The sequence below is a fragment of the Syngnathus typhle genome, linkage group LG4 (genome assembly GCF_033458585.1).
Source record: "Syngnathus typhle isolate RoL2023-S1 ecotype Sweden linkage group LG4, RoL_Styp_1.0, whole genome shotgun sequence".
In the NCBI taxonomy this organism is placed as follows: Eukaryota; Metazoa; Chordata; class Actinopteri; order Syngnathiformes; family Syngnathidae; genus Syngnathus; species Syngnathus typhle.
The window spans coordinates 11,988,324-12,010,603 of NC_083741.1; the positions used below are offsets into that span (position 1 = coordinate 11,988,324).

Consider the following 22,280-nt stretch of genomic DNA (forward strand, 5'->3'; position numbering starts at 1 on the left):
AGACTACCAAACCACAAATACTTGGATAAATACCATTATTACCATTAAATAGTGATTAATTAAATATGAATTAATTATTAATACCATTAAATACCATTCAGCATAATTAGTAAAAAGGAGCAAACACTTGAATGATCTCAAAGTTTTATTAAATGCAGAGTCATTGCTTGACTACAAAGCCTTGAATCTTTTCACGAGCCAGAAAAGGATTTCATGTGTTACAACGCAAAAGAGAAGTAACATTAAGGTGGAATGTTTCCTTCCCATATCTTCAGTGATAGACAAAAGGTGCCCATTGTAGTCGAGTTGATTGCTCAGTGGTGGAACAATCGGCGTTTGGTGTGGACCAGAGTGATGCCCTGCTCATTGCAGGCGTTGATCACAACCTGGTCCGCAGCAGAACCCGACGGGGCCGCGATGTACTCGACACCGCTCTGCAACGACACGGGCGGCAATTGCAGTCAAGGTGCAGAATGTAAACGGCATTGCATGAATGTATTGCCCGATGTATTTACCCGTTTGGCGCGGTCGATGTTATCGCGGAAGGGAAAGAAGGCATCAGAGCTCACGGCCACTGCCTGCAGGGAGCTGATCCACTTTTTCTTCTCAGTCTCTGACAGAAGCTCAGGAACCTCCTCGTACATTGATTTCCAAACGGCCAAATCGGGACCCTTAAGAAACAAGACCACCTCCTTTGAAACCAGTACTGCTGGGCTATCCAACAGACTGTATTGCTCATCCTCAATTACAAAGTAATGCTGAGGGCCAGTGCTCAATAGCGTCAGCATTTTACTGTCCTTTGACTGATTGGTAGGAACAAAACCCGATAAAGTTAAATACAATTGCTTATAAAATTAATTTTAAATTATGCAACAATTATTATAGAATTCATGATAGTAATTATACTTGGTCAATGTCATCAGCTGGTTGCAAGAGATATAAAGAGTCACGGAAAGGCTTGGAAATGGACATTTCTGGGGAACTTTCATGGCGCAAATGCTTGCTGTGCGTTTCGCCACTCAGGTCAGATTAGAGCACAGCGAGTTGTGCAAAAAGGACTGAAACATTCAACACAGTCCAAAGTTTACGGGTGAAATTAAGTAAGCATTTCTTTTCTCAATTCATCTCCAAATGACCTGGTATGTATGTCAAAGGACCTAAATTTACAAATCTGTGCCTGATTTACAACTTAAGCCTACCTCTCCAATGGTGTCAGTGACATACTGGTCGATGGCGTTTGCCATCTCCGCTCGCTTGACGCCACTGCGGAACTTCATGCCGAGCACACGAGGATGGTGCCTGAGCCACCAGTTATCGGCTTTGTCACCCGCCAGTCTGGTGCAGTGGATCCGAGACTGCTGTCCCGCGCCGATCCCGATCACCTGTTCAACAAAAGCCTCGCTAAGATTGAGCTCAATTGTTGATTTGATTTGGGTATCCGCAAGTCACCTGGCCGTCTTTGGCGTAGCACACAGAGTTGGACTGAGTGTACTTGACAGCGATGGTGGCCACCGTGAGGTCTCGGACGGCTGTCTCGGACAGCTGGTGAACACATTTGCAAGTTGGCAAAAATCACAAGTTGTGATTCAACACAAGTCCCAAAGACCGTGAGGCTGAAATCTTTGTACGCACCGAGTCCTTGGACACAATGTTGCTGAAGAATTCCTTGTTGATAAGCGCGTCGTTCCTTTTTTGTTTGAGGTAGAGGCCAAACAACACTCGCACCTCAGTGTTGTCGGGCTCGTAGTCGGGGTCCATCTTTAGTCAGGACGCACAATGGGAAAGTTACACAATAAGCACGGGCCATATCATTGGGTATACCCGTCTGCACGCTCTTTGTCTTCTGTTGTTAAACACGTTAAACAAGATGCAACAAATATTTTCCCACGTGGCACAATTCATATAATTGTATGTTCGAAGATTCCACTTTGACTGTCAATCAAAATAACAATACAATACAGTGGAAACTTCACTTACGAGTTTAACCAGCACCAAAATTAATTTACTTGTATCAATGTTCCCATTGAAATGAATTGTCTGGCACCTGAAGCACACAGTAGTTTCCATTTTTCTTTTTTGACAGGATCTTGAGTGCTTCTTCATCATATCCTGGTGCAATTATCCCATCAGACACCTGAAAGAGATACGTAGGTAAATACATTTGAATAAGCAACCTTCAACGTGAGCGCGACTATGTTTTTTTTTTTTTTTTTTACCTCTCTTGATATAATTTTGGCAGTAGGAACGTCACACACGTCAGAAACGGCAATGAAGTCTCCAAAAGAAGACATTCGGTCAGAACCTGAGGAAGAAAGATATAATTCAAAAACATCCTGACTATCGACGTTATCTCCTTACACACTTCTTAGATGTTTAAAAATATTTTTTTCAAATATTTTTATAGCCCTTAACGGCTGGTAACAAGAGTAAAGCCCTGAGATAAAATGTCTCAATTGTTCAAACCTCTTGCCCTGGCATAGGCGGTGGCCAATGGGCTGAGATCCTTCAACATGTCGTGTACCATGCACACCTTAGCCTCTTCCTCAGTCAGAACAACTCCTACTGCAGCTCCTTCAAACAAAAAAGATGAATTATTCCATTTTCCAGGGTAATTTAACCACATCAAAAGACATTTCTGTGTGTCTCCATCTTACCCGCTGGGCTGACATGCTTGAAGGAAGCAGCGGCGGCCATGCCGAGGGCGCTCTTCAGTTCGCGAACAAGCTGCCACGCGTTCAGGGCGTCGCACAAGTTGATGAAGCCGGGGGAGCCATTTACCACTGAGAGAAAATCAAAGCAAATCAAATGGAATCATTTTTAGCTTCCTTCTGAAGATGCTAAATTATACCATGCTGAGACTATTTGGAGTAAAGGTTCATTAATAATTTAATAATTAATTAAACTTTCTTGCGCTATTAAATGAGAAGCTGTCCAAACTTTTGATTGGCAGTGTAGAAGTACATTTGTGTATTTTACAAGTATTTCGATCATACTCAGAATAAATTAACCAAATAATTCATATAAACTTAATTGTTCAACATATGTAGACTTGTACATATATTTTAAATTTATTATTTACAAAGAAGAAATCAATTAATGGGACGAATGAATAAAAAACACTACATTTCAATCAAACAATTTCCTTTAGAGGGAGTCCGGGTGATTGTCAAGAGGGCACCTTTGAGTGGGAGGGCAGAGTGCAGCGTGTAGAGCTGGGCGGGTGCTTGGTGCGGGTTCATGCCGTAACGCAGAGCCAGCTGGGAAACGCCGCGGCTGTATTGTCCACGGAAGTAATCCGAAATAGCGTCGTCATACTGGGCCGTGTGAGTGAAAGCCTGAGGGTAACAACATTGCAGACATGAAGTGATGAAAAAGAAAATTCTAAAGTTGGCATCTGAGAGATTGCTACTATTTACACGTAACATATTAACACATAAAATAAATATTAATAATAAGGATAATATCAGAAAAGTCATTTAATTGTGAAGGTGTGTTTTTTTTCACTTTTAAAGCCAGAGTCCTTCGTGTTTCCAAAGTGGTATCTTTGTCTTGAGATCCTGCCATCTCCGTGGCAACCAGTGAGTAATCAGCAGGATCACACACGATCGTCACACGTGCGTGATTCTTAGCTGCAGCCCTCAGCAAAGTTACACCACCTCATTGAAAGGGGGGGGGGGGGGGGGGGGGGGGAAGGTGTTAATTTTAAGCATTGTTGTAGCATTAATGTTTGTCAGGGGTGTTTGGCAATGCGGAAACACGACTCACCAATGTCAATCTGCTCTACGGCGTCTTCCACTTTAACATCCGGGTTGGAGACAGTTTTGACGAATGGGTACAGGTTGCACACGACCACCCTTGAGGAAAGCACATAGAAGAGCCTTTGCACACTTTACATCAATAAACCATCAGACTACTTGCTCATACATTTGTAACTTTTACCCATAGTAGATTTTCAAGTGATTGTATTTGTTGGAATTACAGTACACACAGGGAAGTCCAAATTCAGAATTGCGCGTATCACACTGTATCACAACTTGCCAGGCAGCACTAACAGGAGAGGATGTTCCCAAATTAGCTGCAGTAATAGTTGTCATTGAATTCTCATAACATTTATGCTAATTAGCATTAGCCCGCTTATGGAGTTTCACATTATGTTATCATATGTACCTTTAGTAGCGCATTTTTGTTAGGTTTGCATCATCCTTGACTATGCAGTGTTTAATTTAATCCTTCGATTTGAATGTGTTGCTGTCACAGGAGAAAAAGAGCACTGAAGAGAGTAAATCACAGGGGGCGATCAATAACCTACCAGTGTTACTAATCAGATTCACTGTTCACTTCTAACAAGTCAGACGACATCGGAGCCCGCTTGACCTTACATAAACCCGAGTCATAAGACCAGCTTATGGAAGCAGCACGTTTCCAATTATCGTGCTGCTAAAATCAACCACACGTGCTTCCCGTTTCTAACCTTTCCACAAATGTGCATGTTACACACCGTGTCTGAAATATGAGCATGTGAAATACATACGTGTAATATGTTCTCGAGGCTACTTGCGCTCTCACCTGACCAGACTGTAGCCGAGCTTGTCCATATCTGCTGTGTCACTGGCCGTCTTTCTGGCCAGGATGCCACCGTGGACTGCGGGATGGAGGGTCTTCACGCGGCCTCCTAGCATTTCTGGATGCCCAGTGAGCTCAGACACGTCCCTGACAAACACACACACACAATTTAGTGCAGGAGAAGACAACGCAACATGGTTGGGAAGGCTACTATTGACAGCTGTTTAAAAATGTATTTGATATAGATGATTTTCCACTTGATGCCCCCTGTACTACTACGACCTTATCTTGGCTAGTCTGCTAAATCAGCACACTAGTAGAATGACTCGGAAGCACTAGTAAAATGACTGTTTGCACAAGCAGCTTCCTGTATAAATGCGGAGAGTATTTGATAATAATAGAGTCGTTCTACTTGTCCATTGAATTGTCTTGCACGTAGAGTATCCAAGATTGTTGAAGAAATGTTCAAACAGCTTTCCACATAGTATACCTGACGGTCAGTCCAGCATCTCGCAGAGCTTTAGCTGTCCCACCTGATGCTACCAGACCCAAACCGACGTCCACGAGCTTTTTGGCAAACTCCTGCAGCCCACTTTTATCCGACACACTCAGCAGTGCTGCATGACACATACACATGAAAAGTTATTTACTACTTTAGTGGAAGACAACAAAATGTCGAGAGAAACACAAACGGGCCACGTTAGCTACAATGTTAGCGAGGTTAGCACCACAAACACACATGCATCACTGGGGGAATAAATGCATTAGAAAAAACGACACCAACTGTGCAGAATGGAAAGAAAACTGACCAAGTTCAGAGGAAGCCATTTTAACAGTCAGGTTGTCAGCTCGTAGTTAGCACGGACCTTGACGAGGTTCTTGTAACGTGAACAGACTCGCAAACTGAACAGACCCAAGTGCGCTTTTCGATGCACTCAATGCTTCACATCTATCCGCATGTGGTTCCAAAAATGCTAAGTACCGCCCACCGCCCATCTCCTTCGGCCCGAACCAAGACGTCACACTAGCGCACCCAAGTGGCGATTCAATCCATAAAGTAATACATATACGTAATACATACAGTAATTCATTCATTCATTCATTCATTCATTCATTCATTCATTTGTGTGAGTGCGAATGCGGATAGTTGTTTGTCTCTGTGTTTGGCAACCAGTTCAGGGTGTCCCCCACCTCCTGCCCGATGACAGCTGGGATAGGCTCCAGCACGCCCACGACCCCCGTGGGGACAAGCAGTATAGATAATGGATAGATGGAAAAAATAATGAATATAGAAAGTCCCTGTGATTATTATTATTATTATGATCATTTTCTACATGACTGTTGGGATAGGTTCCAGCCCGCCCGCGACCCCCGTAGGGACAAGCAGTGCAGGTAATGGATGGAGGGATGGATGGGTGTAAGTAGTACCAATGCATTCTTTGGGAAATTCCTCAACGTATTCCATTTCACCACCAGAGGTCAGCTGTGGACTTTAATAGCACACGTCTGAATGATGTGACGGCTCTATTTGTACAAATTTAAAGTGATGTACACACCGTCAATAATTTATAGGTATATATTAAAGGATATTTAATTGATTGATTGATCCATTTTAATTTCATATTGACATTATACATCCAAAAATATATAAATATTAGAATGTATTTTTTTTAGGTGTGAATGCCGAAGAGCTGCCGCTTAAGGAAAATGCCTAATTAAATTGGAATGTTGCACATTGGAAAATTGAAAAGAAATGTGGAATAATGATTGAAATATGTACATGTGCTTTGAACTGTGAATTTGTCAAGATTGGTAATGTGATAAGTAATTTTATATAGGTGGTGGTCAAAATATAAACTATCTGCATTAATTTGTGGTTGCTGTCATGGAAAATGTTTAAAAATAAAAATATGAAAATTTGTGGAACGTGGAAGCTACAAATTTCCAGACGTCTCGAATGAGCTGGGATGGGAAAGACGCAGATTTTGTTTGAGTTTCATTCACCTGAATTTTTCATACGGAGAATGTGGAATCTTGTAAACATTTTTGAACATGCAAGTAGTTCCTGAATTTGAATTCTGTGATTACACAATTATGATTTCTATTTAAAACGTCGCATTTATAAATGGAGAAATATATTTGGGGACACTCATTTCTGAGTGGTCGTCTTGAAGCATCACTACCTTCTAACATTGTCGAAGCTACATATTCGTTAAGCATAAGTGACACGTATGAATACATTCCCCACTGTCACGCCCTTTTCAATAAACTTTACAGGCAAAAAGCGGTAGGTTCTTTTTTTCTCCATGCATTTTAAGAAGTGCTGATGTGAATTTATTGGCCTTCTCCATCACCCGGCGCCTGCTGTCCATTAGTTAAGTGACAAGGCCCCTGGAAACGTATGATTACCTTAAGAGATCACACGAGCTGTTCATATTTACGTAATGAGCTCCACATTTCGCTGATTGATTCAACTGCGTGAAATATGTTTTTTTTCTCATTTATTCATCTAACAAAGGGAAGATGGGAGGTTGTGACTATAGTGAGTGATTCAAAAGACACATTTTATAGACATACTTTGCATTATGGGTCCATAGAGTGTCGTCTGCATTTTTAGTCAGAAACGAGACAATACATGATGCGAATGAACAAGAAAGGCGAGTTTGGATTGTATTAAAACTTGTCGAGCAATCCATCGCCCCCTCTCCGGCCGTCCAGCCATCCAGGGTCAATGAAAAGTTGCTGCCTTGCACTTTTAGTTGTGTTTTTCTTCTGGTTGGACCCCCGTGACATCATTCTTCTTCATTAACTTAATTATGTGGCTACCAGTAAACCCCAGCGATTAAGAGCCATCCAAGAGCTTTTGAAAGAATTAAAGACTGAATTAGTAACCGTCTATCGTCACCATATACGGAAATAAATTCAAACACGTGATTTATGCCATTCCATTTTATATTCGTTTTTATTGCGAGGGTTTTACGCAGATATAATAATCTATGGGGCCTCTCTATATAGCCAAATTGCATAATTGTGGAAGAACGGACAGCGACTTTTGTGACATATTTGGAGACAAAGTGAATTGCAGCATCGTCATCATCTTCACTAAAACCAAATAAAAGATTATCTACATTGAAGAAATGTTCAATTGAAATGTGATCAACTGATCAACTTTATTTCCTGAGTTTTCTCACAAATGCTGGACTTCAAAGAACCCAATTGACCTGCTTACACAATACAAACATGCATACGGAGCTAAAGTATCGCCACTCAGTAGATTCTATTTTGTACAACATCAAAATGAGCTGTAATGCAGATCTTTTGATGAACACATAATGGCCACAGAAAGGATAGGAAGCAATTTACAGAGTTCATTAAAAGTAAACGACCATACATAATTGAAGTCCAATCACATTTCTGTCCCCTTGACAATGGCTCAGTCAAGTCAAGTGATATTATCAACACATCAAACAAGTTCTTTTTTTTTTTAAATATTGGTATAACCACAAACAAGGGTCAGATAAATACATTATGATTCTATTTTATACGTATATAACAAATTGAATAAATTAAATCCCTTTCCACACAAAAATGGAAAACGCTTTGGAAGGAAACAGATCAAAGTGTAACATCACATTGAAAATGATAAGATGCATCTGTGTGTGTGTGGTGTGGGAGTCGCATCACTGTCGGACAGCCAGTCTTGCAGTATCTTTGTGGCCACCTTTATGCATCGCTTGTTAGCTTACAATAGCTGCATGGTCCTGGGCGTGAGTTAAGAAGGTGGCTGGAGGAGACAAGATGATTTGAAAGTGTGGCAGTAATGATGATATGTTGAGTACCATATACATAGTATGTATGTACATATGCAGATATTTCTATGAACCAAGTGGGATGATGGAGCGGTGGAAACATTTTTTTGGAACTGTCTGTGTTCACACTTTCAAAAGTTCCATGCACCTGATTTGTTTTCGAAAGGTCACAGGGCAATCACGGGGACAGTGAAAATAAATTACATTTTCCCTTTTCTCTGAAACATTTTTTAAGGATTCGTCATCCATTCATTAATATGATTGGCTAGTAAGATAGCGTGAAAAGATCTGGGGCTCATATTTTGTTATACAGACAATCATTAAGAGGATATTCTGAGGCCTACTTTGACATGTGGGGATGGAAAATAAATAGTAGACGTTAACGACAAATGTTCTGGTGGTTCACAATTGTGTGGACGTTACCTTCAAGTGACTGTCCCGGGAATCAAACACTTCTCACAGTCCCGCCACCATTTTCCGCTCTCCTCCTCCTGTTTGCACTCCCTCCAGTTGGTCTTCAGTGAAAGGGCTGTGGGGGTTGAAGCCCACATCGGCGTTGCGCTGCAAGAAGTCCATGGATCTCGGCATCCCGACTCGGTTGCCCATAACCACCGAAAAACCTTCCTCTTCCTCCTCTTCCTCCTCCTCTTCGTCTTCCTCCTCTTCCTCATCGCCATCTTCTAAAAGTAGATCCACAGCGCCGTCCTCTGGATTGCCATGCTGAGGCCTTTTCTCACCAGGTTTGTTGCGGGATGTTTTTCCACTGCTTTCTGACTGGACGGAAGCACCGGCCTGCTCTTTGGCCTTCCGACTCCGCTTCCACTTCATTCTCCGGTTTTGGAACCAGATCTTGACCTGAGCACCATGCCCAACGATAATTAAAGTTCAGTATTGCACAGTTTGTGCATGAACACACAATTCTGTCTAAAGTAAATTAAAAAAAAATTTCCCCTTGAAGGCTTATAATTAGTATCGTAAATTAAAACTAGGCTTTTCCAATATCTGTAGAAATTCTGCATGCATGACGAAAAAATGATGCTAAGCTAAAAATGATGTGGAATTAACTGAAATGTTGACATGTAGAAAATAAGGTTTGAAATGTGTGAATGCGATGGAGAGGAAGGAAGAAATGATGTAAAAATGTCTGTGCAAATTTGGCAGTGAAACCTCTCAAACCTTGATCACAGCAAGATTTCCTGAATGAGCTGAATAGTTTAAAGTTATAATGATAATAAGACATATTGGTGTTAACTAGCAGCCACACAATAAAAATGACAACGTCGGGACAGGTTGTGCATTACCTGCGTTTCTGTCAGCATTAGAGAGGTGGCCACTTCGAAGCGTTTTGGTCTGGACAGGTACTTGTTGAGTTTGAACTGGTTCTCCAACTCCAGCAGCTGCTGACTAGTGAAGGCCGTGCGAGGCCTTCGGCACTTTCCCAACAGACCAGACTGGGGACCTGCTGAAGGAACACACATTCACTCCGGTGAGGCGACATACAGCGCAATTCTTAACAGTCATAATTTGCGCATGTTATATATTTTTAAATTCAGAATTCATTCATAGGGATGTCCACAATGTTTCCTCCAAGGACCAAATACAGAATAATTACTGTGGATATACTTTTTTATATCCATGATAATTTTAGGGAAACTGCTACTTCATAGTTTTCTGTTAAAGATGAGGAGGCAAAATGTTAAAAAAAAAATCTGAATTTGAGGGTGGCCCACAGCCCTGCAGTATATTAGGGGAGAGCGCTGCATTCAGAACCAAAATAAGGGAAATCTGTAGTAGGCTGACATATGCACCAACTAACAAAATATCTAGCTCTACTCGTATCAGCATCATGACCAACATTAAAATACAGTAGCATTGTGAGGGTATCGTCATCAAAAACAAGAGACATACGTTTCATTCATAAAAAATACATTTGATATTGTAAATCATTCTAACATTCTGAATAGGCTGGACATTAACACTGGGTTTAAACACAGAATAGGAAAATAACTGCACAATCAAAACATATTTCACATACAATTAGAATCAATATTAATCCTAAACGTGTTTATATACATATAGGTCTGGACTGAACCGTTAAGTACAACTGAACTGTACTTGGGTATCAATTCTATCACGTACCACTAGAGGGAATGCGCGTTCCACACTTTGAGAATCACTGCTCAAAATAAATAACTTTTTTTTTATCATAAGTAGCATTGAGTTTGGGCTGCGGCACCCATTGACAATAACTGTTACATCGCCCCCACTTTATATATAAAATCTATAATATATATATGTCAGTATATGTCATGGGTTGCTAAAACGTACTGTGGGCCGCAAATTGCCTCTGTGCCACAGTTTGGACACCGCTGCCCATGAACTCAATTGTCTCTTCATTTCTCACAATGTAATAGTACAATTCCACTTAATTGATCCGCCAAGTTTTTGTGTGAAATCTTGGGCCAAGTGCTGACATGAAGGACGCAGTAAGTTCAATATCATCTTTGCAGGTGGGAGCAGACACCTATGGCAGCACTCTGCAGCCGTCATTAACTGTAAGGCTTTCCTCCAGTTTATTGTTGACGGGCAATAGCAGAAGCAGATGCCGACGCACAGGCCATAAAATCACAAGTGTGCCATTAACTTAATGAAAATTCAATGACGGCTTTGGGATTTTATTGATGAACTACAAAACGTTTGAGGTGTTTGTTTATAAGTTTCTTTGTCACACGGAGACATTTTTCATGGGTTTCTGCTTTATGGAGACAGATGGGGCAAAAGGAAAATATGAGATTCACTCTAGTAAAATGGAGAGCATATGGATAGATTGGTAACACTGATAGAAAGGTAAAAAAGTACAGACTTGCTTGTACTTAAGTACAAAATTAAAACACCAGCTAGTTTAGGCCTGATTTATACCATCATGTTGCCATGGTGTTGCCAGAGATGGGACCAAGTCACACATATGCAAGTCAAGTGAGTCTCAAGTCTTAACCTTCAAGTCTCAAGTAAGTCCCAAGTCATTTCTTTCTTGGGCAAGTCAAGTCAAGTCCTTACATAGGCCAAGTCAAGTCCATAAATAGGTCAAGTCCAAGTCAAGTCACCTTATTATTGCAATTTTACCCGCAGAATCTGATCTTAGTAACGTGAAAAGACAAGATATAAGTAACTTTAAGTAACCATCATTGTCCAATGTATCTAACCTGTTTAAAAAAATATGACAATAATTTGGATTTGCACTGTAATTACTGATATTCAGTAAAATACACCCTGGAATCAAACAAAAAAGAAATGACCTCATACAATGATTGACAGCTCAATCTAAACAAATGAACGTCTGCCGACGGTGTCTGACACATTTGAGTTGCAAATATGAAAAAAAGAAATCTGAAAAAAAATCTGAAAGAAGAAACACATTAAAGAGCATTAGAAACATTTTATGTTTCATCTGTAACATCTGGAGACACCAGAGCTCTATAAACTTCAAACGGACAAAGTTTGAAGTTGTCGTCTGGCTGTCTGAAATGTTTCTGTTGCACTGTGGTGTCCGTCTTTTGCCGTCATAAAGGTACGATAGCCGAAGGTGATGACTCGCGGTACCGCTCCCGCTGACATGTTTGTCCATGTCCGATATAAAGAGCGTGATTCTCCAATAAACACGTTAGTTAGGTAGGTCGAGAGGGCACGACTGATTGATTGACAGGGTAGCGATCCAATCATGACAACGCCTGCGCTTCTACCGTGTTATTGATATAACTTTTTTAAATGTATTATTAATTTTATATTCAAAATGAAAATATAATCTAAATAACACTGAAGTCATTCAAGTCATCGTGTCTCAAGTCAAGTCCCGAGTCTTTAACTTCCAAGTCTAAGTCGAGTCTCAAGTTTTTTTATTTTTGTCAAGTCAAGTCACAAGTCATCAAAACAGCGACTCGAGTCGACTCGAGTCCAAGTCACAGTGACCCGAGTCCCCATCTCTGGGTGTTGCTCACGTTGCTGAGTAAGCAAAAATCAGGTCATGATGGCGGAAATACACATTTCTTGCGTGTGGTTTCTGAGAAGATTAAGAATACAATTAGGAAGAATAAACTATGCAGAGATAATGCTGCTAATGATGCTTAAAAAGACTATACAGCACAATTAACAAGTGGTCATTGTCGGGTGGCATGGCTCAAAAGGATTAGAGGTGGCCCATCCATACATTGTGGGTTCCATGAGCACGTGACCATGTTGAAGATTCAGCCTTCACTTGCTTCTAATGCTGCATCATCAGAAGACAAATGAAAAGACAGTGTTCAAGTGACTTAAGTAAATTAAAAGCCCATGTGAAATTGCAAATTTGAGGGTTTCAACCACTGGGATTTCATTCCAAATGTAATCCAAAAAATGACCTTTTATTCCAGTTTTCGAGGAGTGAGAAGCAAAGTTTACCAATGTCGCTAATTAACCTAATGACCTCATGAAGTTTGAAGTAGGGCTGCACATTCTATCAAAAAAAAATATCGATAACACCATATTGTCTTATGCAGTATGCATATTGTAAAGACAAGTTTGTTGGAATTGAATGCTTTTGTCTGAATTTGACCAGTCAGACGCAAACTTTGTGCTTGTTAATTTTCCAGCATGGAAAAAAAACCTTGCATTAGATAATAAAAATTAAATGTCTTTATGTATGTTAAATATAACAATAATATCAATATTGCTATAACGACAACAACATGGCAGGTTTTTCAAATATTGTGAAGCACTCTTTTCGTTTGGCACTGAATCCCGTTTAACCTATGGCCTAAAGCTAATCTTAAAACAGTAAGTGGTAATTTTAATGTCAATAAATATTTTTTTTCAATATACGATAAAATCAGATTTCTCTTCCATCGGTGAAAGAATCAGTGAATGAACTAGTTAAACTGGACATGTTAAATTTTTCATTAATCCAGAGGAGGGTAGTAAATTAGTTAAATTCAGTTGTTTATAACTCTCAAGTTAAATATAATTGTATAACATACATAATATATAATTTGACACATCCCGGATTGCTTTTCCCAAAACAATTTTTGTTACCAATTGGAATGTGTTTTTTGCAAAACCCAAAACTGGGTCAAACTGACCCAATTTCCTGGGTCGGTGCAATTTTTAACCCAGTATATCTGAACTTCTGTGTGAAATGCATTTATATTTATTATTTAAGTACACCATTTTTTCTTATATAGTAGCATGCGATACCGTGGCCTATAAATAATATTAAATAAACATTCATGTCCGCTTTTTATTAAATTATACATATTGCTGTATTGTATTTTAATGTTGGTCATGGTGGTCCGAGAAGCAGTGCATTAAGTGTTATGCTTTTGATTTCTGACATTTTCAACACTCAGATGATGAATATTGAAGCAACTTTCCCCCCCTTCTAAAAAGTGCACTGGAAGAAAAAAAAAGGGAAAAAAGAAAAACGACTCACCGCTGTAATCTGGCAGTCTTGGGATCATAATCCCTGCCCGGATCCAGTGCTCCAGAGGCATCGAGCCCGCCATGGCCGCCGCTGCCTTCAGGTGCTCCGGGTAGGCGTGAGTCAGCTGCGTAAAACCGGTGTAGGCGAAGGCAGGATGCTGGCTGCCCAGCGCCGACAACGGGTACATGGGTGCCGGGTACATGCCCGGGATGGCAGCCTGGGGCATAGATGCCAGTCCCGGGTGCGTGAGATTGAGAACACTCGCTTTTGATAGAATTCCTGACGTGTGGAGCTGCGCGGCGGCCCGAGGGGACGGCGTGTCCCCGCGGCGGCGGGACACGGGGCTGCCCGCCGGACTATCGCAACTCAAACCCGGGGACACGTCTCGGATGGCCCGGTTGGGATCGTCCGCCAGGAGGGCGTCGATGCAGAAGTTTTTCGATTTTTCCATGACGAGTTGCAATGGAAAGAAGCCAACAAGTTTAGAGGGTGCACACCTGAGCAGCGTACTCACCCACTGGACTTTGAATGCGATTTGACGCACGCATAGGTCACGTTGCCCTAACTCCTGTTTGAAGACTATTTTGTCCTCTATGCTCGTGCAGATTGATCTGATTAGGTGTGCCGACTGGGATAGTGGCTGTCTTCAACCTAAACTCCACAGTGCACACACACACACCCACCCTCTCCCCATTCATCCGTCAATCCGTCCACCCGCCCCTGCAGGCCAAGGTGGAGGCCGGCCGGGATTGGCTCTGACGGGCCTCTAATCAGCTAATTACCCGCTCGTTTCCCCCCCCCAACCCCAACCCCTCTGCAAAGCTTCGCGAGTGAGGTAATGTCCGCCTGCAAACACCTTCAACTGCATCAAAGCTTGAAGGGCTACATTAGATGATTAGTCGATTGTTGCGCCCTGTATATAATTTACGCTGAATCTCCACCCTTAGATTGCGCACTAACTGACCGCAAAGTTATTATAGGCAATGACGGCCTTTAATAAAATAACGCTTAGTTTTGAACGACACTGGCGCTCTACTATTCTGCACTAGAATAACCAACACTTATTATAATTCCCTGTGCTTTTCTTGTCATGTTCTCCATCTTCTTTTCAATCAAACTTAAAAATGGTCACAAAATTCAGGACGTGTGAGGAATTTTCTTTTTTTTTTGCGCTTTTGCCAGAAGTTTGCATTTTAAAGACACATGAATGAAGGAATAATACATAAATAAATACTCAAATAATAAATAAACAAATAAATAATAAATTAATAAATATCCAGCCATCCGTCATTTATCGATCTTCCTGACCCCCTAAGCAATTGAAACGAAATGTAATAAAAAAGTGATTTTTATATTAACACGGGCAGTACTTATCAAATTAACTCATGGTGACGCAATTATTCTAACCTCAAAATAATGCTGATTGGAGGATGCAGCGAAGAAAGTACACCATCTGCAGTATTTAAATCATTCATATGAACAGCTTGCTTCATTCTCACGGCCATCAAAGATGCCATTAAAGTTTATGACCTCGAATTGCACACAAACCATATAAAAGCATAATAACTTGACGCAATAGGCGATAAGTTAATTAGCCCTATACTTAATGTGAACTAATGTCATTTTCAACAGAAAAACATTTATGAGGAGGAACATCTGTTAAAAATGAATTTTGTAACATTTGCTATTAACCGTCATATCTCCTGCTTGGCATTTGACTGAAAGACGATTGTACAAATAAAAAGCGGAAATAGTCAGATTTTTGCAGTAAACTATGAATTTCCAAAATGTCATCTGTCAAAGTCACAAGAGAGCATACACATATTATTTGCAATCCGTGTCCACTGTGCAGTATGTATAAGTAACCGCCTAATAGTAGATTTTAAAAAGAAAATATTTTCTTCATTTAATATTGACCTAGGTAAAAATTGACCCATAACATACAATGTGAGTGTTGAAGATGAACGCTATTGAAGTCAATTCTTCTGAGGTTCTATGTTTCTTCTATCTGTCACAAGTCATGAGTGGAGTTGACCTCCAGAAAATTGAAGCTTGGAGCAGGTTCGCCCCTTCCCCCTCCACGCCTTTTTGCCATTGAGGCCTCCCATCTCCCGCCCTCTGCCCCCTATCAGCAGATTACCTCCCTGCTGCTCAAACACTGGTAATTTGCTCCAAAGAATTTAGTGCACCTCACAATGTCTTCCTCCCCAAAGCCTCGTTGGCTTGCTTTTTTCATTACAAAGTCATTTGAATGTCCAGCGGAGGGTGACATCCTTCACCCGGGCCTGTTGACAGCAGCCCCCGAATTAAATTGAATTGGAGGCTACGTAGGAAGGTACGTACGTCTGCCTTCAGTGTCACTTGTATTTCCAAACAAATGCTGGTTCCAATGGATTGCAGGTGCAGTTCTCAAACCTTTTACATCAACTAATACATGTAAAAAAAAAAAAGATGACCATCATTAAAATATATATCGTAGTAGGGTTATGTGAGTCTCATGCACTTTTTTTGGGCTCTTTTTCTTTTACACAAGGATCTCTACTTCTATTTAAGTAGATTGTGAGTATGTCTCCCACCTCAGCTTGAATCTAGCGTCATGAAGTTAAAATTGGTTCTAAATGATAGTAAAGCGATTTAGTCGTGATCCCTCTCAGAGGTCAATCAGCCACGGTGCACTAAGAAACATTCATCATCATCATCATCAAACATGGCTTTGCACCTTTTCACCGGGAGCTTCATTTTGACAGCCTAAATCCCTCATTACATCCTTTTGTTCCACTTTCACACATGCCCTTTTGAACTGTGTGCACAACTCCGTCTACCCTCACACACCCTTCACACCGTGAGAACACCATTCGTTCAAAGCGACACGCCGACCCTACAGCGGTTTATCCAAGAGTTACGTGTCAGTAAAGCTTGCCGCCAACAGAAGTTTACTGAAACGTTACACAGCCTATCAGCAATTACAGGCTGATTTTTCAATCATTACCGCGACAAAGAGATAATGTGACCTGCTCTAACTCTTTACTTTACAACTGTGTGACTTCCAGTCGCAGGCCTTGTCAGCACATTATTGATCACGGTTTCTAATCTATTTGTTGGCTGTCTTTAATAGGAAGACAAATACCCCAAAAGAGCACAAAGTAGAGTGAACCAGTGTTATATTCCAAATGATGTACCTAAACAACGGCCCTTATAAAAGTTACAACACTTTACATATCCTCCTTCATGGGCAAGATAAGTGCCATTATTTTTTCAAATTTTCTATATATGATAAAACTGCAAGTATAACTTCACAATAGTATGAGTGACGTGATCTGTTAAAAATGATTAGCAAAGGTATTTGCAACATTCCAGCTTCACGCGTATGTTTGTCACCCCTTTGTGATTTTTAAATGATTGTACATTCTGAAAACAAAGTCCGACATCAAATGTTTCGTGAGTAATGATAACGAACATGCCACCGCTGTGCGTCGCCTTGTTTACGATGCTAATGTTAGCTTAGTATTGCAGTAAGAACAACAGAACATTCAACAAACCATTGAACGATTCAGCCTGCAGCTTTCCCCCAGAAGGCCTGCAGCACATCATCCAATCATCTGGGTGTGATGAATGAAGCCGGCGCACAATGGGCTTCCTGTGCAGTGACAAGCCGCTTGCCGTCCTCCGGGTAATTAGACCAATTCCAGGGAAGTTAAAGGCAGGCCATAAATCAGCTTGCTTTTTGCCAGACCTTGAGTTCAAAATTAATGTTGTCTCGTGAAGGAGATAAAGGTCATAGACTTTTTTCTACTTGTTGTACCTTCTCACCATTAACCAATATTGAGCGTTGACATATGACATTGCGCTCCGCTTCACAGTCGCATAGCTCAAATCAGCAGTTTTAAGAGTTGCTGAGTTGGAAAGGGGTGGGAAAAATCTCACATGGAATTCCATCCCATGCTGGGAAAGGATCCGTGCAAGTAATTCACACTATATAAAGTAAGTACAGGGGTACCTTGACTTAAAAGTGCTCCAGCGTAGTTATTCAACTTACAGGGGGAACTGGAGCTTCAGCTACGACGTGGCTTGAAAAGTGAAAAGAATGGCGCGATTATTTGAAGGAAAACTGACAACGAAACATACAGTCAAATTCCGAGATATCAAATGAAAACACTCACAAGGAGTTGCAGTTGTCACAATTTCAGGAATTGTTGTCATTTGTATTTTAATGAGAAAAATATCAGTCATTGTATCTTATAAAACAACAGAATAATGTCATACTGTACTGTAATTAAATAGTATTAAAATGGGTTACACAGCTTTTGTTATACTGCATCTGATTGGCCATTGTGCTGCTCTTTTTGGCGTGCCAGCCTTGGCCATCTGAGGACAGTAGAAGTCAGACAAATGAATATCTTGTTCAAGTCCTCGATACGGCCCGCCACATCATTTTATGTGGCCCGCGAAGACAATTTGTGCATCAAATTCGTGTCATTACTAGAATTGCAAATTGTCCTCACATTTAATAATATCTTTTTTTTTTTTTTTAATGTTTGACCAGTTTTTACTCGTCTGATTTGAAAACGAGTTATTAGTTTGTTTTGTCGCTTTTACTGTATATAATGCGGCCCACGAAAAAAACGAGTTTGACACCCCTGTCTTATGGGATTGAGGCCAGGGCTCTTAAATCCTTTTTTTACATCAGATTTTTCAATTATTCATGAACCATGTTATGTGCAGCTAAATGATTGATTCCTGAAATATATTCAATGCTTGTTTTGGGGGGTGTTAGCCCGTGCACCTAATTTTGTGGTTTCAAAAAAGAATTCGACAAACTTCAAAAACGGCTGAACAAATACATTACCGCTGGTTCCGAGCTTATCTCAAGTAGGGAATTTCAACAATATGAGTTCTTTTTAAAAAACAGCTCACCTGTTTATTTTTTCCCACCTTGAAAACAAAAGCTTCCTTTCAACATAATCTAGTACAGTGTGTGTTTTATGACGATTTAATGGGCCCTTCCATCTAACTGCCCCGCTTTACTACGGCATTCACAAGGGCCCCATTGTGCATTGATGTGGGCGATAGGTTATCGGTTACAGCCAAACGTCATTACTTTCACACTGCTATCTCTCCCATTGTCTTTACAGAGCATTATCTGGCCACTTACGAGAATATTCAGCACCATCAAGCGCTTTGAAAATAGCCGTCGGAAGAAAAGTTGAGCTTCTTTACTTTCCAAATGTATGGTGGTGGTTCATAAAGCAACTTTGGAGAACATTTTTACACAATTAGGGTATTTATGACCAAAGAGTATGTAAACTCTCAAGAGTGTAACTTTGAATTAGAAAAAAGTATGGCATTGAATTGTAAAACATCAAATATCAAGAGTTATGCTTTGAGAGAATTGTTGATGCCAAGTGCGTGAAGAGCCATACAGACGAGGAAACAAATTCAATTACGTCAAAGGCAAATCTTTTAGGCAAATTAATCTGTTTTTATGTTCAGTGAAGTGCCACCTGCCATCTCATAATTTCTATTTGGAACGAGTCAATATTCCCAAACTGTGTAGGAATGGATTTGTCACTTGACATTGTCAATAGATTGATGGAGCCCTGTTTAGATTTGAAAATTTAGGACACCGTGGCAGATGTAAATCACAGCCCCGTGGTTTATTGTAATGCTTTTCAATTGATCAAAATGTCGCCAGGGGTGTGACAAAGTGCAATGAGCATTCTGCGACACGGCTCAGGTGCCCTTGAAATCATACCGCAAGAGTGACAAAAGACACATCTTTAGCACATTTGTGTGACAGCATAAACAAATCTGTGAAAAGTATTGATGCCGTTATGGTTTTAATGCGCGACGTATGAAATTTTTTTTGATATTGACAATATTTTAGCATTACACTTAAGCAGTATGGCTTTTGAAATTTAAAAAAAAGAGGCCATGATATCTGTAGTGGTTTCACAAAAATCTCTCCCTTTTCGCTTCATGTTTCTTCCCCACTCTGTTTATTATATTTGTTCTATTCACGGCCACAAGGGTAAACAAGGTCAGAGACGCCATTTCTTTGTGTCAGTGTGCTAATTGGTTGGAAGAAACTGCCCCTCCTCCTGATAAGCAACAACCACTTCAGTACTAGTCAGCCTGTGATGTATAAGGGTCATTTTTGTATCATTTGATTAATAACAGTAAAGACGCTCCGAAATAAAGAAATTCAGTTGTCTTAGTTAGATATTGGTAAATGTCTCCCATGCATAAAAAGTTATGCGTAACGTGCTAGTATTGACAATTTAGAATTTTAGGTCAGATTAGTGAAAGCAATAAATCTGCTAACTCTGCTCGCTCCTCTGTGGGTTTGCTACGAAGCGAATCCGCTGCTCAGGAGGCCGCTGGGTCTTCACCTCGAGACTAATAAACTCTGCCGAGTAGCTACGAGCCCAAAAATCACTGGACAATCGTATTTCCAGCAAGTGCTGGCAATCAAAACATTGGTCATCTTTGGTACCGCTTATCGTCACAAGGGTCGGGAATCCCGAACTGGTCGCCAGCCAATTGCAAGGCCCAACTAGCCAAACAACCATTCATACTCACACTATGGGAAATTTAGAGTGCTTTTAAGATACTTTTATTTGTTTTCAAATTGTTAAATGAATAAAAAATATATATTCATAGGTCTGGATTTATTGCTTGGCCCGTTTACTCAGTGGTATGCATCAACATGTTACTGATTTAAGGAATTATTATAATCATAGTGCACTTCATATTCTATATGTACAAATATATGTTTGCATCTACAATTAAAATATCAACATTAAGTGAATGATAATGCTAATATTGGCAAACTCATTCAATCTACGGTTAATGTCCTTTGGCGTCCTCCCTTTGTGTTTCCTCCTCCCTGAGCTGGTGCCTGTGTCACAGGCCTGACAAAGTTGCATTATGGAAATAAATTGTTCCATTAGATGCAGTGTGTTTTGTCATCAGGCCAACAACACTGGGTTATTAATGGACATGGCCTTCGCTTTGATTAAGTCGCAAGATTTATGTAAAAATACGCAGCGCCATTTTCTTCATTGAGATAAACTTGCATGTGGCGACCTTATGAATGTCACTAAACACTAAGGCATTTTGATCAAATTGGCTGCGTAATGGATATTCTTAATGTGCTTACATCAACTCGCCGAGACGTGCTCGATGAGAACGATGCATTGCAATATAAAGTGAACAAGCCGCTATACCGTGGGTTTAATTCTGTGTGCCTCTGCTTCATCACAGTTGTTTTGTCTTTTTAAATGGGTTTACACACTATACAGACAAGTCGAATTTAGAGTTGTGAGCCTTCTGTATAGTACCAGACATTTGGAAGAGATGCTGTGTAATTAATAGCAAAAAGATGGCAACTAATCTCCAGTAATAATGATAGTCAAGGATTCATTGTTGTATTATTTGATATGAAAACAATCGAGATCACGAGGTGACAAACATTTCTGAGGCTTTAATGATTTAGAATATGACCATAAAGCAATTCGAACAAAAGGAAGTGTCAAACCAAATACAGGTTCCCATGTTTACAATAGATTATGGAGGGACAAGGGTTAAGAGTATTTTGAGATATAGTGACAGGTCAAAAGTTGTGAAGGTTCTAACTGGTGCACCTGGTGCATTGCTGTGGACCGTTCCAGTGATCTGATTAACTCGATATGTGCAGTATACCAAAAGGTATTAAAAAAAAATAAAAAATCAGCCTTTCAATCATGTGAAATTTGTCCCCGCAATAAAATCAGTAAGTTTTTTCATCAGAACATTGTACAAGCTCTTTCATTATCATTTCCATGTTAGTCCTTGGCTCCTCTCTACTCGACCACACAAGCATGTGTGTGTGTGTGTGTGTGTGCGCGTTTATATGCAAAAGTGTCACATATCCCGTTTATCAGGCCAGTTAACCTCTGGCAGCAAGTAGTAATCCTCTGCAGGTGACCAGAGGGGGGATGCAGGCACTTGCTCTAATTAAATCCACCCCCTCCACCAACCCACCCTTGCCTGCCCATTCCTCAGGCAACAGAGAAACACAGACCTTGCAACCCATTTGTTCTTTTGCCATATGGATCGGTTGCAGGTGGGGCTCCGCTTTCCGTAAAAAGAACTAAACTGGTTTATTTTTGTATTATTATTATCGCCGACTCATTAAGAGAGGAGAGGAACAAACCCGATTAGGCATCTCACATTCAAAGTATTTCGAGTACGCAATACCGTATGCACGGTTTAAATGAATATGGCTCACGATGATGGAAAAAGCTGCGGAAGATATATATACCCTCATCCACGCCTTCATCTCATCCCGAATAGACTACTGCAACAGCATCCTCTACGGCATCACCTCCAAAACCCTCAACAAACTGCAATATGTCCAGAACTCCGCTGCCCGCCTGCTCACCGGAACCCGCTCCAGAGAGCACATCACACCTGTC

At 40.6% G+C, this 22,280-nt stretch overlaps 2 protein-coding genes across 4 annotated transcripts; both read right to left on the minus strand.

Annotated features, from left to right (window-relative positions):
- Positions 1 to 132: 132 nt before the first annotated feature.
- On the minus strand, positions 133 to 5,533 carry atic (5-aminoimidazole-4-carboxamide ribonucleotide formyltransferase/IMP cyclohydrolase). The gene is made up of 15 exons (XM_061277234.1): positions 5,373 to 5,533; positions 5,054 to 5,180; positions 4,567 to 4,710; positions 3,766 to 3,854; positions 3,505 to 3,656; positions 3,179 to 3,335; positions 2,655 to 2,780; positions 2,464 to 2,571; positions 2,217 to 2,302; positions 2,045 to 2,134; positions 1,633 to 1,758; positions 1,450 to 1,542; positions 1,200 to 1,382; positions 516 to 671; positions 133 to 434 (listed from the first exon to the last, which is right to left on the minus strand). Exons 1-15 carry the CDS (start codon positions 5,389 to 5,391, stop codon positions 315 to 317), a joined length of 1,776 nt encoding a protein of 591 aa, XP_061133218.1. The 5' UTR covers positions 5,392 to 5,533; the 3' UTR covers positions 133 to 314.
- Positions 5,534 to 7,557: 2,024 nt separating this feature from the next.
- mnx2b (motor neuron and pancreas homeobox 2b) lies at positions 7,558 to 21,943 on the minus strand. 3 transcript variants are annotated; one of them, XM_061277333.1, is made up of 4 exons: positions 13,834 to 21,943; positions 9,674 to 9,834; positions 8,796 to 9,227; positions 7,558 to 8,347 (listed from the first exon to the last, which is right to left on the minus strand). In XM_061277333.1, exons 1-3 carry the CDS (start codon positions 14,273 to 14,275, stop codon positions 8,829 to 8,831), a joined length of 1,002 nt encoding a protein of 333 aa, XP_061133317.1. In that variant the 5' UTR covers positions 14,276 to 21,943; the 3' UTR covers positions 7,558 to 8,347; positions 8,796 to 8,828. The 3 variants fall into 3 exon arrangements, with proteins under 3 accessions (XP_061133317.1, XP_061133318.1, XP_061133316.1); XM_061277334.1 differs by having other exon boundaries at positions 7,559 to 9,227; positions 9,674 to 9,831; XM_061277332.1 differs by having other exon boundaries at positions 7,559 to 9,227.
- Positions 21,944 to 22,280: the final 337 nt, after the last annotated feature.

What these genes read in the sequence shown, in the direction of transcription:
- atic (XM_061277234.1), bottom strand. An exon ending in GAAGGACTCTGGCTTTAAAA is followed by an intron (nt 3,336 to 3,504) that starts GTGAAAAAAAAC and finishes TGTTACCCTCAG; the next exon opens with GCTTTCACTCACACGGCCCA. An exon ending in TCACTGACACCATTGGAGAG is followed by an intron (nt 672 to 1,199) that starts GTAGGCTTAAGT and finishes TTGTTTCTTAAG; the next exon opens with GGTCCCGATTTGGCCGTTTG.
- mnx2b (XM_061277333.1), bottom strand. Translation starts at nt 14,275, where the DNA reads ATGGAAAAATCGAAAAACTTCTGCATCGACGCCCTCCTGGCGGACGAT. An exon ending in AAGACTGCCAGATTACAGCG is followed by an intron (nt 9,835 to 13,833) that starts GTGAGTCGTTTT and finishes GTGTTCCTTCAG; the next exon opens with CAGGTCCCCAGTCTGGTCTG. An exon ending in TAATGCTGACAGAAACGCAG is followed by an intron (nt 9,228 to 9,673) that starts GTAATGCACAAC and finishes CATGGTGCTCAG; the next exon opens with GTCAAGATCTGGTTCCAAAA.